The sequence below is a fragment of the Crassostrea angulata genome, chromosome 7, assembly GCF_025612915.1.
Source record: "Crassostrea angulata isolate pt1a10 chromosome 7, ASM2561291v2, whole genome shotgun sequence".
Taxonomy (NCBI): domain Eukaryota; kingdom Metazoa; phylum Mollusca; class Bivalvia; order Ostreida; family Ostreidae; genus Magallana; species Magallana angulata.
Window position 1 is genome coordinate 36370183 of NC_069117.1, and position 16471 is coordinate 36386653.

Consider the following 16471-nt stretch of genomic DNA (forward strand, 5'->3'; position numbering starts at 1 on the left):
TTAGGCATCTTGTACATGGCTGTGCTATGATCATCCCTATTTGTGAATAAATATGTCGCTTAATAGTCCTCGGGAAAACAAAACACTTATTAGGTTAGTTACTGACTCACTACGGAAATATATTGGGTTGATCAATCTCACAGACGGCTCGGCTTCGCCGAGCCGTCTGTGAGATTGATCAACCCAATATATTTCCGTAGTGAGTCAGTAACTAACCTAATAAGTAAAAATAGCTATCTAAAATATAATATGTAACCAATATAAAAAATTCTTACCAAATCTCAAGTTTCCAATGATGAAGTAACCAATGTAAAATGGAAGGATTGCAACCAATACAAAAAGAAAGGCATACAATCCCAATTTCCAATGAAAGTATCTTGAGCTGAAAAGAGATAAATGTGAATCTAGAAGTGTCTTTATAGTACATTATAATACCTCATGCATGGCTCATTTCAAATGGGTCAAATATGAATATGCCTTATTTAAGTAATTTAAATAACGAGAGCCCCATGGGCCACATCACTAGCCAGAACAACTGTTCATTGTGTCATTTCATTTTAGTTTTTAAATATTTTTGATTTTAACAATTTATAATCTACATTATTTGAGGGTGTTTGCATAGTAATATCACAAATTGTATCTCATTGTAGTTCTTGAGAAAAAGATTTTTCCAACAAACATTCCCTTAGCTCTGTGTACAGGCATCTTAACAAAACACATTGAATAAATCAATCATTCCACTTGCATGTTTCACGTAAACCGCTGCACAACAATTGGCAAACAAATAGATATTTGTCAATCTTTGTCAGATTGACCCTTTGAACATGTGTCTAAAATTGCTCCTTTAAACAAAGGGCCTTGTTTTTGAGATATGGAATAACAAACCTGAACCTATAACACCCCCCCCCCATCAATTTTGACATAAGGCCACATAAAATTAATATTTAGATTCTCATTCTGAATTGCAAAAATATGGGGCGGGTGGGGGGATTTTATTTATTATTTTAAAACATCTTTTTCTCCGTTCATGTTCTAGAAATAACAACTGCTCTATTTTTATACCTGCACTTTCTAAATAAAGTTCGGGTATATTGTTACCCTGTTTCGTCCGTCTGTCTGTCACGTTTCACTTTCTCAAACTGCTCTTACATCTTATAAACCAGCAAACAGAACTCTTGGAGTTTGATTTCGGGTTGTCATGTTGTTTTGTAAAAAGGTTTCAAAAATTCTCTGGTAGTCCTGGGGGTAAAAAAATTGGTAGAAAATGACATTTTTTCACCGTTTTCTTCCTTGAACTCCTCCTACATTTTCAACCGTAGACAAATCATCTCTTCGAATAGTTTTAGGGTATCCTATAGATGCGCAATAAGGTTTGGGAGTTTTCAATTTTGTCCTGGGGGTCATTTAACTCTTTTCCCCTTAGAGGTTTCTATCCTTTAACCCTTAATGACGCGTTTTGACGACCCTGGCCATATCCTTAATGACGACTTTTGACGCACCCTATATACAGCTTTTAATTAGACCCCTCAACACCTGTTGTTTATTATAAACATTGACCGGTATACACCTGGCCATGTATACGGATGGTTGTTCACTCATTCTAAATAAAGATATCACGTGATTTACCTGTGTATGGTGGTGTGATGCATTACTACAATAAACAAAGATGGCGGACTTCGATTCGGACATCGCACATGTTTTCACTTTTTGTTTATAATCAAGTTTAGAGGCAGAATTTTCTAGATTTATTGGTAGTGAGATTGAAAGATGAAAGCCAGATGTCAAATTCATGCAAAATTTTGTGGAAAAATCTGTGTAGTTACAGAAAACGGAACACAAGGTGTGCATTACCTGCAACCCCTAAATACACGAATATACCGGTAAATTTGTATTTATTCAAAAAGTCAACACACTTATTTAGTTAACATGCTAGATTTATCAAATCCTCTTACACCATTTATCATGTTTATTGAAAAAAAAACGTAAATATAAGTCTGAAAATGATAGACATGAATTGAAAAGTCAGTTACAGGTACATTTAATTATTTATGATCAAAAAACGAATTCCATGATGATAATGGAATCTTTCTATAAAAATTATTAAATAATTATTTGTAATACATACAGTTATAAATATGTTTATCAAATATCTGTTGTGAAATTATTCTTAATAAAGCTTTAATGTAGAACACTCAGTTTAATTTTCATATACCTGTTAGCACCTGTATTGCTTTATTAGTGACTTTAAAAAAATATTTTTCAATGAATATTAAAATTTTAATTTATTACAAATCCATTGATATATAATTTTCTATGTGTTTAATTTGCTAAGACCTGTATTAAGTCTATTCAAAAACACACACCAGCTGTTTTCAGTTCATCTGAAAACAGTCTAAGGGTAGCCCAGGGTAGAGTGTTAAGGATATGGCCTATGCGTCAAAAGGTGGCATTAAGGGGTAAAGAGTTAATGGCTGAAAAATGACGTTTTTTTACAAACAAGAGGCCTATGGGCCACATCCCTCACCAAAAGAACAATAGGTATGATAAAATCAGTTTAATGGAGTCATAATATAAACTATCGGGACAATGTACAATAATACATGTAGATCCTGTATAAATAAAATCCATTTTTCCCCTGGATATTCTTCTGTTTATAATCATTAGTCCCTTTTCTAATAGGATGATTTTATAGTCATATCACAAGTTGAGTATTGGAGTTCTCAAAAAGATCCTTAACAATTGTTTATATATGAGATATAAACCTACATCAAACTCTGAACCTTCTTGTGGGGCCAAAAAATTGTCCTGGGGCCAAAGTTTTAACAATTATAAAGAATCATCTGGCTGATTAGTTTCTGAGAAAAAGATTTTTAAAGATTTACTTTACATATTCCTATGTAAAACCCATTGTGGCCCCACCCTGCTCCTGTGGGTGTCATTACTTTCATACATTATTTTAACTTTGAATCTACACTACCTGAGGATGCTTCCACAAAAGTTTCAGCTTTCCTGGCTGATTAGTTTCTGAGAAGAACATTTTTAAAGATGTACTCTATCTATTCCTATGTAAAACTTTTAGTCCCCCTGCCCCTTATTGTGGCCCCACCCTAATCCCGAGGGTGTCATTACTATCACAACTTTGAATCTACACTACCTGAGGATGCTTCCACACAAGTTTCAGTTTTCCTGGCTGATTGGTTTCTGAGAAGTAGATTTTGAAAGATTTACTCAATATATTCCAATGTTAAACTTTGACACCCCATTGTGGCCCTACCCTACCCCCTGGAGTCATGATTTTCAGAACTTTGAATCTACGCTACCTGAGGATGCTTCCATACAAGTTTCAGTTTTCCTGGCTGATTAGTTTTTGAGAAGAACATTTTTAGAGATTTACTCTATATATTCCTATGCTAAACTTTGACCCCCCCCCCCCATTGTTGCCCCACCCTACTCCCGGGGATCATGATTTTCACAACTTTGAATCTATACTACCTGAGGATAGTTCCATACAAGTTTCAGTTTTCCTGGCTAATTAGTATTTGAGAAGAAGATTTTTAAAGATTTACCCTATATATTCCTATGTAAAACATCGACCCTCCATTGTGGCCCCATCCTACCGTCGGTGGATATGATTTTCACAACTTTGAATCTACACTACCTGAGGATGCTTCCACACAAGTTTCAGCTTTCCTGGCTGATTGGTTCTTGAGAAGAAGATTCTCAAAAATTTTCATTAATTTCTAATTATCTCCCCTTGAAAAAGGGCCTGGTTCCACCGTCACCAACAATTTAAAATCCCTCAACTTATTCCTCAACTCAAATCCTTTAAAGGAAAGTGCATAAACTTCAGGTCAATACTTATACCTGAGGCCAAGAATTGAGTTGAGGAAACTTGGTGACGGCAGGGCCTGGCCCTTTAGTTTCTAAACTTTGAATCCCCTTTGCCTGAGTATGATTTGTGCTAAGTTTTGGTTGAAATTGGCCCAGCAGTTCTTGAGAAGATGTTGAAAATGTAAAAAGTTTATGGACATGCAGACCGACGGACAGAAGGACAACAGACAAAATGTGATCAGAAAAGCTCACTTGAGCTTTCAGCTCAGGTGAGCTATAAAACTGGTTTTAAAAACGTCACTTTTTTGCAGTAGCCAAATGATAGAATATGATTGGGGGTGTCATATCTTGGGATATGATACTGACTGTTCTATAAATGTGCAGTAAGGTTTTAAAAATTTAAATTTCATCCAGGGAGTCAAATAGTAGCAGAAAATTGACGTCTATCACTCCAAAAAAACAGAGATCCTAGAACTCCTCTTATGATTTAATGGATAGACACATCATTTCTTGGGATATGATAAGGACTGTTCTAAAGATGTGCATTATGGTTTTGAAAAATTAAATTTAACTCTGATGACCATTACCTAATATCATTTGATGCCCTTTAAGGATCAAGAATATATATGGTTAAGGGGTGGGGATCCCAACTGTTTTGAGATATTCAAGCACTTCCTCTTCGAGGGGGGTCACAACCACCCCCGGGGCCCATGACCTACATACTGTATGATGCCCCTTGACACAAGGAACAAGAATACATATGGTGTAAATTAAGGGGGGGGGGGGGGTCTCGACTGTTTTGAAGATTTTAAGGGACTTGCTGTTCAAGGGCGGTCAGGACCACCCACAGGGCCCATGACCTACAGAACATTTGATGCCCCTAGACATCAGAAACAAGAATATATATAGGGTTTAGGGGTCATAATTATAACAGTTTTTGAGATACATGTATAAGGTAATTTCCAATTCCTGGGGGATGGGGATGACCCCAGAGGTCAGATCTAATAAACCCAATATATTGCCAGTAACAGTCAATGTATGGTTATGAAAACCCTATATTATTATCTTTGTCCGTTTTCAAGTTACTATTTACAACAGAGTCTAAGATTTTTCCTACAAGGTTCAATGTTAGACCCCACACCCTTTTGACCCCCCCCCCCCCCCCCCCCCCCCCCCGAAAAATGGTTGTCTAACCCAAAATGAGAAAAATCAAACTAGGGTGCACAACTAAATATGCCTAGAGTTTTGTACAATTCTGTTCAGCCATCTCTGAGAAACAAGTTCAGTGCGGGAAAGAAGAAGACAAAGAATAATAATACATGTAATAAGATCCGTACAAAAACAATAAGTCTCCAAATTTCATTCAAGAGACTTAATAATATGATTAAATAGAGATAGGATCATCAAACATCAATAATTTAAAGATAATTGACAATTTCTGATTCTAAGGGGGTCAGGATGACCCCTTTAGGGTCATGACTTACATGCCATAATGATCTAATGCGCCATGACCTAAGGAGGAATAATATTTTTGAATTAAGGTGGGGATCTAAATGGTTTTTATGATATTTGATAATTTCAGGAAGAGCACTTGGGATCATGACTTACATACCATCTGAAATGCCTTGAACAAAGAAACAATAATATATGTACATGATATATGATTCAATTTAAAAACCCAGATATAGATCAATCATCTATGTTTTGTAATACAGAGGGTTCCACTTATTCTGATAGCGGTTAATCGAATAATTCGATTAATCTGATATAATATCAAAACACCGAACTATTTCTTATATATGCCTTTATATTTTTTCCTGATAACCTGATTGGAAAAAATGTAATTTTCGGTTAATCTGATAGGATTGAGACTGTGTAATAATGATTTCCCACCCTCTAACAACTGTATATTCCTTTGTTTAATTGGTTGACTTGTACTTCCAATGTATATATACATGTATTAGTTTGTGTTTTGTTCTATACTATTCATGTTTATGACATTAAAAATTGTCAAATATATGACTTGGAATCCCTACCCCCAATCAAACTCAATTATAAACTGCCCCCCCCCCCCCCTTAATTGTCGAATGATCTATTAAAACAAAATATAATTTGGGGTCTAAAAAGTTTAATAAACTGGTAAAAAATGTTATTCTTTAAAAAAAAAATTACATTACACCTTGCATAATTGATTCAAATTATAAATGTTTATACTCCACATCCACCCTCCCCCCCCCCCCCACCCCCCACCCCCATCAAACCTGGTTCTAAATATTCAGTCTTCTTACATTCTTACATGTGTACAGTAGCAGATTTTAAATCATTTCTTGATTGCTTTTTTCTCTCCTAATGCACATTAACATTTTGGAAATTGCTTAATTCATTTTTTAAGATTTATAAACAAAACATTATATGCATTTGTACTCGCCTATTTAGGGCAATTGTAAAGTCTCCTAAACTAAACAGTGTCATCATTAGGCTAGGAATTACCCACATGGATCAAACACTACATTTGAATAAGATAAAATACTTCATTATTTCTAGTTCTAGAATGTCAGGGTGTCTCCAAGGGGGCATAACCTATATACAATTTGATGCGCAATGACACAAAGAGCAAGAATAATTTATATGGTATAGGGATGAGGATCTCAGAAGTTAACAAAATATACAGTGTATCATCATTTCCTATTTCATAAAAGGTGGGGGGGGGGGGGGGGGGGGTGGGGGTTAAAGACAACACCTGGGGGTCATGTACATGTACTTTACACCTTTTGATGCATCATAATGACATATTGGAAATTATTTTGTATTTTCCTGTTTCATGGGGTCAGAACAGTCCCATAAGGTCATGGCCTACATTGTATTTGACGCATTATAATACGTGTACATTAAAAGGAAATACTCCTTCCTTCCTATTATAAATCATATAAAAATGATGTCTTTACACTTACTTGCATGTAATACACAAATTTAAGGTGTAATGTCCCTCTGATAAGAAAGATAACTTCTGTAGAAACTAATATCATTTTGTTTCTGTTAACTCACAATCATTAAGGCATGTAACAACAAGGGAGGTGGTGCTGGGTCCCAAATTATGTTGGAAGACGACACACTTATTTAAATTAAAATATAGCAACAACAAAAAATTTGAACAGAACCAGCTGAACCCCAGGGTTCTTTTGAAGCAGGGGGCAAAAAAGTAAAGAAAACTTTTACAAAATATTACAAGAAACATATCGTAATGATAAAGTATTTATAAGGCAATATCTACATGACTATTCCTCCCCTCTATCCCTTAATTATAATTGGGGAAAATGTGACCAAGACAATTACAAATTCTAGTTATAATAGTTTTTAACTTATTACATTTCAAATGTTTAAAATTGAATAAGGCTTTTTTATTCTGAGTGAGCAGATATGTGAAAACAAAATTGAAAAAAAAACAATATCTCATTTGATTCAAGACAATATATCCCTATATTGAGGTCATACCAATTACTGGAAGATTATTCACTAGATCTCCTTTTTATGTTATAACAAAATGTCCCCCACATCCAAGCATTCCCCCGGATGTGTTTGATGAGGGGCATTCTTGGAAGACAGCCTGAGGCTGAGGAGTATCAAGTAGCATTATTTCCTGGCTATTATGCTCGGGATCGCCCTTCAAAAAAAGCTAAAAACCTACCTGGAAGTGACGTCACATACCGTATAAATAGTGCTTCCATTGTGATAAACACTCATAATTTTAAAGCAGATTTATTGTCAAATATGTATTTTTATTTGAGGTGGGATAAACAATTCTCAAAACCCATACAGGGAGGGAACCTTGATACTCCTCAGCCTCAGGCTGTCTTCCAAGAATGCCCCTCATCCATCACATCCGGGGGAATGCTTGGATGAGGGGGACATTCTTTTCATCCAGCCTTCGGCATATCGGAGTATCAAGTAGCATTTTCAAAGTATTTGACAATAAATAAAAATCCTTCCAAGTAGAGAAGATTCTCAATCAATGATTTAAATAAACATAGACCGTTTTAATAAATCAACTTTGGTTTCATCATGTGGAAACACAAAATTGCTTTATCATCTTAGCCACAAAACACATCAAATGTACCCTTTATTTTCCCCCACCAATTTCTATAATAATTGTCCATATTGTGGCTGCATGATTAACGTTTTCTCAGAAAATAATGTTTTAAAACCATTCTGCCTCATTTCTCTGTGATATACCGTAATTAAATACATTGTTGTAAAATCCAAACTATCTAATTTTCTGTCTGTAAGATGTTAATAGAAAGAAGAATGAATTGCATTCATTGAAATGTCAGATTTTACTGTCTGATATATAGGGTACATTATAATAAACATATAATACAGCTATAATGTAATTAAATGTATGATCTTCTAGCTTCCAATGTAATGTAGAAAACAAATGTTTTCTTCCTTGAATATAAAGTACCAGTATTATATTCATGCATGATTAAGTTTTGCAACATAACTAAGGTACAATGACCCTCTATTCAGAAAAAAATATACTCTTCATTAATTACGTATATGTCAATCATTCTTTTATAAACTAAAATCATATTTATATATACATATTTTGTCTAGCTCATATAGCTATATATTAGGATCAGTTAAGTTTTCTTTGAAACTTAGATATTATCAGTAAAAGCAATAGTATTCACTTGTGTACAGAAGGATGTCAGGTATAATTTGTCTGATGTCTTTGAACATCAACGTTCCTTCCTTTGAAAATTCTTAAATCAATATCTATGACTTTCCTGGTATGTGGTATTTATACAAAAATCAAAATGCTAATCTTTCATAACACATCCATTTTGATATATTAATACACTGTACAACCAAACTCTGCATGAATTAATTAGTTTTAAGAAAACTAATTTCAAAACTTGCAATCTTTTCTAAATTTTATAATTATATCTTCAATATGAAATAGGTTAATATAAATGACCTATGTTAAGATTTTAACCTCTAGCTAGGTACTGTTTTATCTTAAAGAATATGGAATTCATATTTGATTTTCCATAAATCTAATATATGTATCATTATAAACAATCTATTATTTACATATATACATGTATATTCATGGAGTATATATAACGTTTCCCTGTGGAACATTGTATGACATTAATTTTTTGTGTATTAACAATTTATGACAAGACATGAAATCTAATATTAAGTTCTTTGTAATGTCATTTTTTGGTCTTCAATATATCTATATTCATGTACTAATCACAATAAGACCAACAATTGGGAACTGTAAACAGGACTATTTTTGCCCCATGTTATTTTCTTAGATTGTAAACATTTTTGTCCCAATTAAAACTTGCCCAGACAAAGCTTTAATTGTTTATAGAGAGACAATGTAGGGCATCGTAATTCGCCTAGTCTTCATTAATACACCCACTGGCAAAGAGACAAAAAATAAAACAGGAACAAATGTGTTCCCTGTAATCATTCTTGGAATTTATGAATGATCAGATATGTTATATCTATGGTAACATTATTTACATATATGCCAGCAGCTAAATATGAGTAAACATTTCTTCAATAGTAAATATTGTACTATATAAATATCTTTGTCCTTTGATCGAGTGATATGATTAAACACAATCACTATCTTGAAATAACTTATTATAATCAAATTTCATATTAAATGAAGTAAGCGAAAGTATCAATCCTGTTAATTCATATATTCAATCAATATGACACAATTAGAAAATACAGAAAAAGAACTTTCTCAATCTTTTGCAAAAGAAATTCAATAATCTTTAATATTTAAAAGTTTTTCCCATCATTTTAATTTTCTGTTGCAGCTACTACATAGCCTTGTGTTCACACAATGTCTTAACACATATATCTGTAAAGTTAATATTTTCTAATCTATTCTGATTCAAATTCTGAATAATATGTACCAGAAACGTTCTAAAATCTGTTTTAAATTTGTAGCATCATATATACTAAACACCATTAGCAAGTAAATACATGCAACATTTGTCTTTTCATGAAGACTTCAGTTCTGATGATAAGTTCTGAAGAGATAATCAATAATTATTCACATATACTGGAAACCATTCCAATGCATCGATCAACTAATACATATATGGTAAGTATATAATAAATGTATGAAAAACAGTTTGTTCTTTGCTTTTTCTCAATATGAACATTGTAAACATGGTGCTAGCTAGTGTATCGTAATTCCAAATTAGAGTTACTCATGTAACCCATCTTGTATAAAGAGAATCTCAAAAAATCAAATTTCAGTGTCTCTAAATATATAATCAAACATATAATCTCATGTTTCATATCGTATATTCAATACTCTATTCAATAACTTATAACTGTATATTGCCAATTTACCATTCAATTATATCTCTTCCATTGCAATATTCTATTACAAATGTATTTTTACATTTATAATTAATCCTTATCACTGGATTTTTCCTTAAAGAGGAAGGTTGTAAAACAACTGATCTCCATTGACAATTTGTCTTGGTATAAAATTGCTTGACATATGGTTAAAGTTTAATTCACCAAATTCTTAAGATAGAAATAAAAGATGGTCACATATAGTCTCTTTCTTTAATATATACTGTACTCTTTCATTTCAATCTAATTGAGCATGTACCATACTTTGGTAATAAGTTTTAATGTTTATTTTTATAACAAATAGGGTTTTAGTGAACATTGTATTATTTCTGGATTTTCATTCTGACCACATTGATCCTCTTTCACTCTGAACCTTTTCTTTTGGTATTATATCTCAGGATTTCAGCAATGTATCATACAACTTCATTTCTTTATATCATAAGTGTCATAACAATACTTATCAAGCCTTAGTTTCCATGAAGTCTTCATTTAAATTAGCTTAAAATACCGGTAAATTCATGTATGGTGTCTGAAATCAAATCATCTAAGTCAATAAATGTTTGGTTCTTTGTTCCTCAAATCATCCCCATGAATCATATAATGATGTGCAGGTTTATGACTTTTGTAATACTTATGGATGCAAAAAACAATTAAATAGTAAAACCATATTAATTATTTGACTGAATACATGTACATTAATTACCGGTACATGTACTTATTTTAAAAGTACTTTTCAAGTCAAGTATCCTAATGTTTGTTTGATTTCTCTCTATTACTAACTTTAATAGACATATATATATGGCTTTCATTCAAATTTTTTAATCGATACTGGTACTCCTGTTTTCAACATTCACTGTCACTTCAGTCAAACTTTATAATTCGATCTTAACTCAAACTTTATATCTGAATAAAACTGCACAAACAATTGATACAATTCAAAACACTGCATGGATTGTCTTTTGCACCCATAACAAACAGTGATCAATTTAATTCTCTAATATTTTATGAATCAGTTCGTCTTTCAAAAAATTCATGACTCTCCAAGATTTTAAGCTTCTTTCTTCCAAACTTCACAACATGCACAACTTCGACTGTACAATGTAATATAAATAAATGTAATGTAGACAATCATCTTTTCTGTGACAATAACTTGAAAACACCATATATTATGTGTTATAAAAAACATACGTATACCTAAGCTTCTCATCCCAGAATTAAAACATTTCACAGCCAATGTATTGCTCTGAGAAGCAAAATAAATTCCTGTTCATTAGTGAAATTTCTTGTTTGGTCTTCAATGACACCAAATAATATTACTGATATCATCAGCTGTACTTATTTCAACCATGTGCAAACTGATGCCTTAAATACTTCTTTTTTATCATGATCAATAAACCAACATTAATTTCATGTAATGTATTGTATCAGCCTGTTCCGATGTTCTAAATTGACATCTTCTTTCACCTACATGATTTAGTACAGTTGTATTATTAACCTGAATATTATTTTGTTCAAACTTCAGACCTTTGGTCATTTTACTATGAGCATTACATTTTGTAAATTGTGTGTCGTAAACCAATTATCTCCAGTATCAGTCAGCAGTTAAGAGAAATTCCATCTCTTGTCTCATTTATATCCCTGATATTGAGATCAATAAAACCATAAGAAAAATCTGAACACAGCGTGTTCTAATTGTACTGTACTATTCAATATATACACAGCGTGTATATTATTCAACTTGCGGTGTAAAATCTTTTATATAGGCAAGTTCTGAACACAACGTGTTTTATAAACTTACTATCAACCAATACACAACGTGTACTGTAAAACTTGCGGTAAAATATATTCACGAAAAAATTCTGAACACAGCGTGTTCTTATCGTGCATTCAACAAATACACAACGTGTATAGTACAACTTGAGTTGTAAAACCACATGAACCATGTGTAAAACGAAATGCACGGATTATCAATCCTTTCAAACCAAGACTTCGTCATTGGTAGATTTAATTCGTTTTCAAAGGCTTTACAAACCTTGCAATTAAAGACCACGTCTTAGAAAATTTATTAACACCGCAATAACCATATAACCGACAAGGGCTCATGTCCCGATGTCGCCAGAAAAAATATGAGTGTTTATCACAATGGAAGCACTATTTATACGGTATGTGACGTCACTTCCAGGTAGGTTTTTAGCTTTTTTTTGAAGGGCGATCCCGAGCATAATAGCCAGGAAATAATGCTACTTGATACTCCGATATGCCGAAGGCTGGATGAAAAGAATGCTCTGGTTAACACTTTTAGGATTTCTTAAATATATGGATCCATTTACTATTATCTTATCCAAATTTAAAAACAGAAAACCTTTTCTGAAAATTTAGAAACTGTGGCAATTTACCATACACTGTATGTAAAACATGTATGTAAAGCCTGCAATAGTCTATGATAAAGAAAGCATGATTGAAGCAATTTTTGTTGCAAACCTATACAATAAAGTGCTATTCTGAACTAAAATGCAGCGCTTCAATATGTTTTGTAATATGAATTGAAAATGTATACATGTATAACTATATATTATTTTCATATACATTTTATGTTTTTAATTTTATGCTGCAATGGTAAAATTTAGCTTTTTCTAATCACTATGTTTAGTTTTCTTCATATCATGATTAGACACATTATCAATTTTTGAAAAATCTAGCAGCACTTCATCACTTCAACTTTGTTTCATATGAATCGATTGATATTGACTTTGATGAAAATCAATATGAAATTTTTTAAAATATATATGGCAAAATCAATAGCAGAGGGACATTACACCTTAATACAAAATTGTTTAAACAGGGTCAATATGGGGTCAACTCAATAGTGTACATGATTAGTCTGACAAATGAAAAAATAACTTTTGCAATTAAAATGACAGAAACTTTACAAATGCGATAGGATAGGTAACAATGATAAGCTTTTTTAAATATTAAAAGATAATGATACAGTAAGCTGTCAAATGGAGATCGCTTATTTAGAAAGTGAAAGTAAAACTTATGTATGCTGGCGTCTCATTATATTGTGTTATACTACATGTATTATGCTTACCTATATTGGTCAACATCATAATGATAATCCAATTAAAGCACAATAATAAATTCCTTTAGCTGATCATCACAAAAGAAATGTTTATGCATGTTAACTAATCCTTTTCTGCATATGGAAAACACATACATGTACAGACCCTGAAACGTACTACTACACCTTTCGTGCGAGAAACATTTCGTGTAAACCGTTTAGCGTTTCGTGTGAATCGTGAAGCGTTTCGTGTAAACCATTTAGCGTTTCGGGCAAAGCGTGCAGCGTTTCGGGCACAGCGTGTAAATCATTTTGGGCAAAGCGTGCGAGAACCGTGTGAAACGTTCATCAGATTTCATTCGGAACTCTCTGACAATTTAATTGTTTCAAATAAGCGCTCGTGTTAAACAGTACTTTAAACTGTTTGTGATTGGCAAAACTACTTTGAGATATTCTCGTGAAAAAATTGAATTAATTTTTAATACACAAAAGAAAAGTACGCGTATTGAAAGAAGACTGAGACTATTTGGCTGTGTACAACCAGTACACATAACCTCGGACATCGGGTAAGACCTGCACCTGGCTGAACCTGTCAATCAAACTCTGTGTATTCGTTTTCATTGGATGGTCTGGCGTCTCTTTTTTTGTCAATAGCCAATAGAAATTTACTGACTTCAAGGTAGTCGGAATCAGTATTTGATGATGCACACAATTTCAATGATAGATTATTTAACATTAATTTGAACAAAATTAAATGTAAACATAGAAAGAAAATATACTGTTCAATTCTATGAAATGCGGGAAGTAAATTCTTCTGAATCCCGATTAAAAATAGGGATTTCAGTTTGTAATCATACGGATTTTATTTTTGGTATTGAATATTGTGTTACGGTAACTTTTTTCTCTGGAATTTTTATTATTTACGGCACTAATAAGAATCATGGATATTTCTTTCGAGCAATAAATATATTTATAGAAGTAATATTTTTGGCGAATTCTGTGAATAAAAATTTTTTTACTTTAAATATAAGTACCAAATTAATTTAATTAATAAATTCAATACCTCTGTACATATATGTTTCTAATATCAGTATTTCTATTATTTCGTGTTTTCTTAAAATTAATTCTTACTAACAGAGTCAGGGTAAAAATCCGAGAGGACCCGAATCGATCAGGATAAAAGCGTGTCCAAAGCGTGTGAAAAGCGAGCAAATCGTTTCGTGCGAGAATCGTTTCGTGTAAACCGTTCAGCGTTTCGTATAAATCATTTAGCGTTTCGGGCAAAGTGTGCAGCGTTTCGTGTGCAATGAAGTGCAATGGGTTAAAGTGTTTACATGTCTGTTGGAGCATTGGGGTCCAAGGTGTATTTTTGGTAATTTTACCATTGATATAAATGAATTTTCATGGGGGGGGGGGGTCTGGACCCCTCACTCCCACCCCATCTCTAAATCTGTGCCCACGATGATGTACATGTAGGCACGCAGAAGCAAATCTTAAGCCCGCAACCGCCACAGGGAGGGGGCATAATTTATTATACTTTCTATGACATGAAATGTTAAGATTATTGATTAACTGAAAATTCACTGCAAACAGTTCAACCCCAAATTGCACATAAAGTGCTGCTCATGTGTATTATCATTTGGGAAGGGATCTCATCCTTCAGTTATGAAAATTATAATTTTTAATTGTATTACCAGAGCTTGCATGTGGCCTTCATTTTTAATTAAACTGGTACAAAACAGTGTTATTTAGGGGCAAACACTTGGTGAGGGTATTACTGTCTTAAGACAGCATCTAGTTTTAAATTGTAATTGTAAATGCAAATATGAGTAACGAAACCCAATTTTAATCTTTTAATTTCATTTTATTTCAACTTATCTTTTAATGCACAAAGACATTTGTATCCTTATGACAACAATCATGACTGGAATCACCCAAACGGTAATCCACATGTTTAGACAGCCATTAAAATGTTTTGAATTTTTTGTATACCAAGCCCGATTCTTTTTCCCAAAATTATTTTCAACTTCTTTTTGTCAAAATAAAATAAAATGCATCAGGGCGGGCCATTTTCAGAGGGGCGGGTGGGGATAATAATCTGAAAATTAATTTTATGTGGCCTAATTTGCGCAAATTTGGGACAGAATTAGCCCTTAAATTTTACAATTTATGTTTTCCTTCTATAAGGATGATTTATGCTGAATTATGTTGAATTTCACTCTCTTGTTCTTGAGAAGAAGATTTCTAAAAATGCAACTCTTTTTTACAGTTTCAATTATCTCAAATTTAATCCAGAGCGCTTTCGCCTGATCGGCTCTTCAGTGGATTTCAAATTGTGTGTGTATACCGTATTTCACGGAATTTAGGTCGATACGGTTTATTGGGCGAAGGAGGCCGTTTTTAGCCATAAAATAAAAAAAAGTATAAATAGGTCGACTTCGAAGAATTGGTCGAAAAATTACCGCTAGTTCTAATGAATAAATGGTTTAAGCCAATAACGTTATCATATAGTAGCCTTTAATCTTATTTCACAGTTTTAAACAAAAGGGAAATAAAATGTATTTCTTGAAAACATCGTAAGAAAATGTCTGAAATTGCGTCAAAATTTTCAAACCAAATAATTCAGTACGGCCGGTTTTAATTTAAGATCGTTTTTTATTACTTCCCTGCCATGTGTACAAACTGGTGTTAACCGGGGGATAGTTACCTAGCCTGGAGGCATGACTACGGTAGCACATGCCACCCTGTGTCTCTATGTGACTTTTTACTGTGTATATACACACGAGTCAACCTCTGATCTTATTGAAGCCTGCAGGCATGAGTAGCACGTGCCGAGAGTTCAACTGTGTATAAATAAAGTCAGCGCTACCCAGACTGATTTCAGAGACACCTGGCTAAAATTTCATCGAAAGTTTTATGTTGAATATACAGAAAAAGACTTGTTCATGTATTCTATTATGAAAACAAATTGTTTTCTTTTTTATTTCTACCCGACGATATTTCCCCCCATAATTACCCTTTGTACGGTTCTCATTTTACTTTTACCGCGCGAAATCGATTTCCTGTTTATCGTAAGCACACGATCAAAATGCATGACAGCATTTAATGATTCAGTCAGTGATCTAAGTAAGAAATGTAAGAAGAAATAAATCTATTTACATTTAATTTTGTTTAAATGATAAATTA

At 33.0% G+C, this 16471-nt stretch overlaps 1 protein-coding gene across 3 annotated transcripts in view; it reads right to left on the reverse strand.

Moving 5' to 3' along the window:
* The window catches only part of LOC128155164 (Golgi pH regulator-like), a 211234-nt gene that overhangs the window by 171538 nt on the left and 23225 nt on the right, over positions 1–16471 (reverse strand). For all 3 annotated transcript variants that reach the window (XM_052816743.1, XM_052816745.1, XM_052816744.1), the window contains one exon: positions 276–382. In XM_052816743.1, coding sequence (XP_052672703.1) covers positions 276–382 — 107 coding nt within the window. The remainder of the gene's footprint in view (positions 1–275; positions 383–16471) is intronic.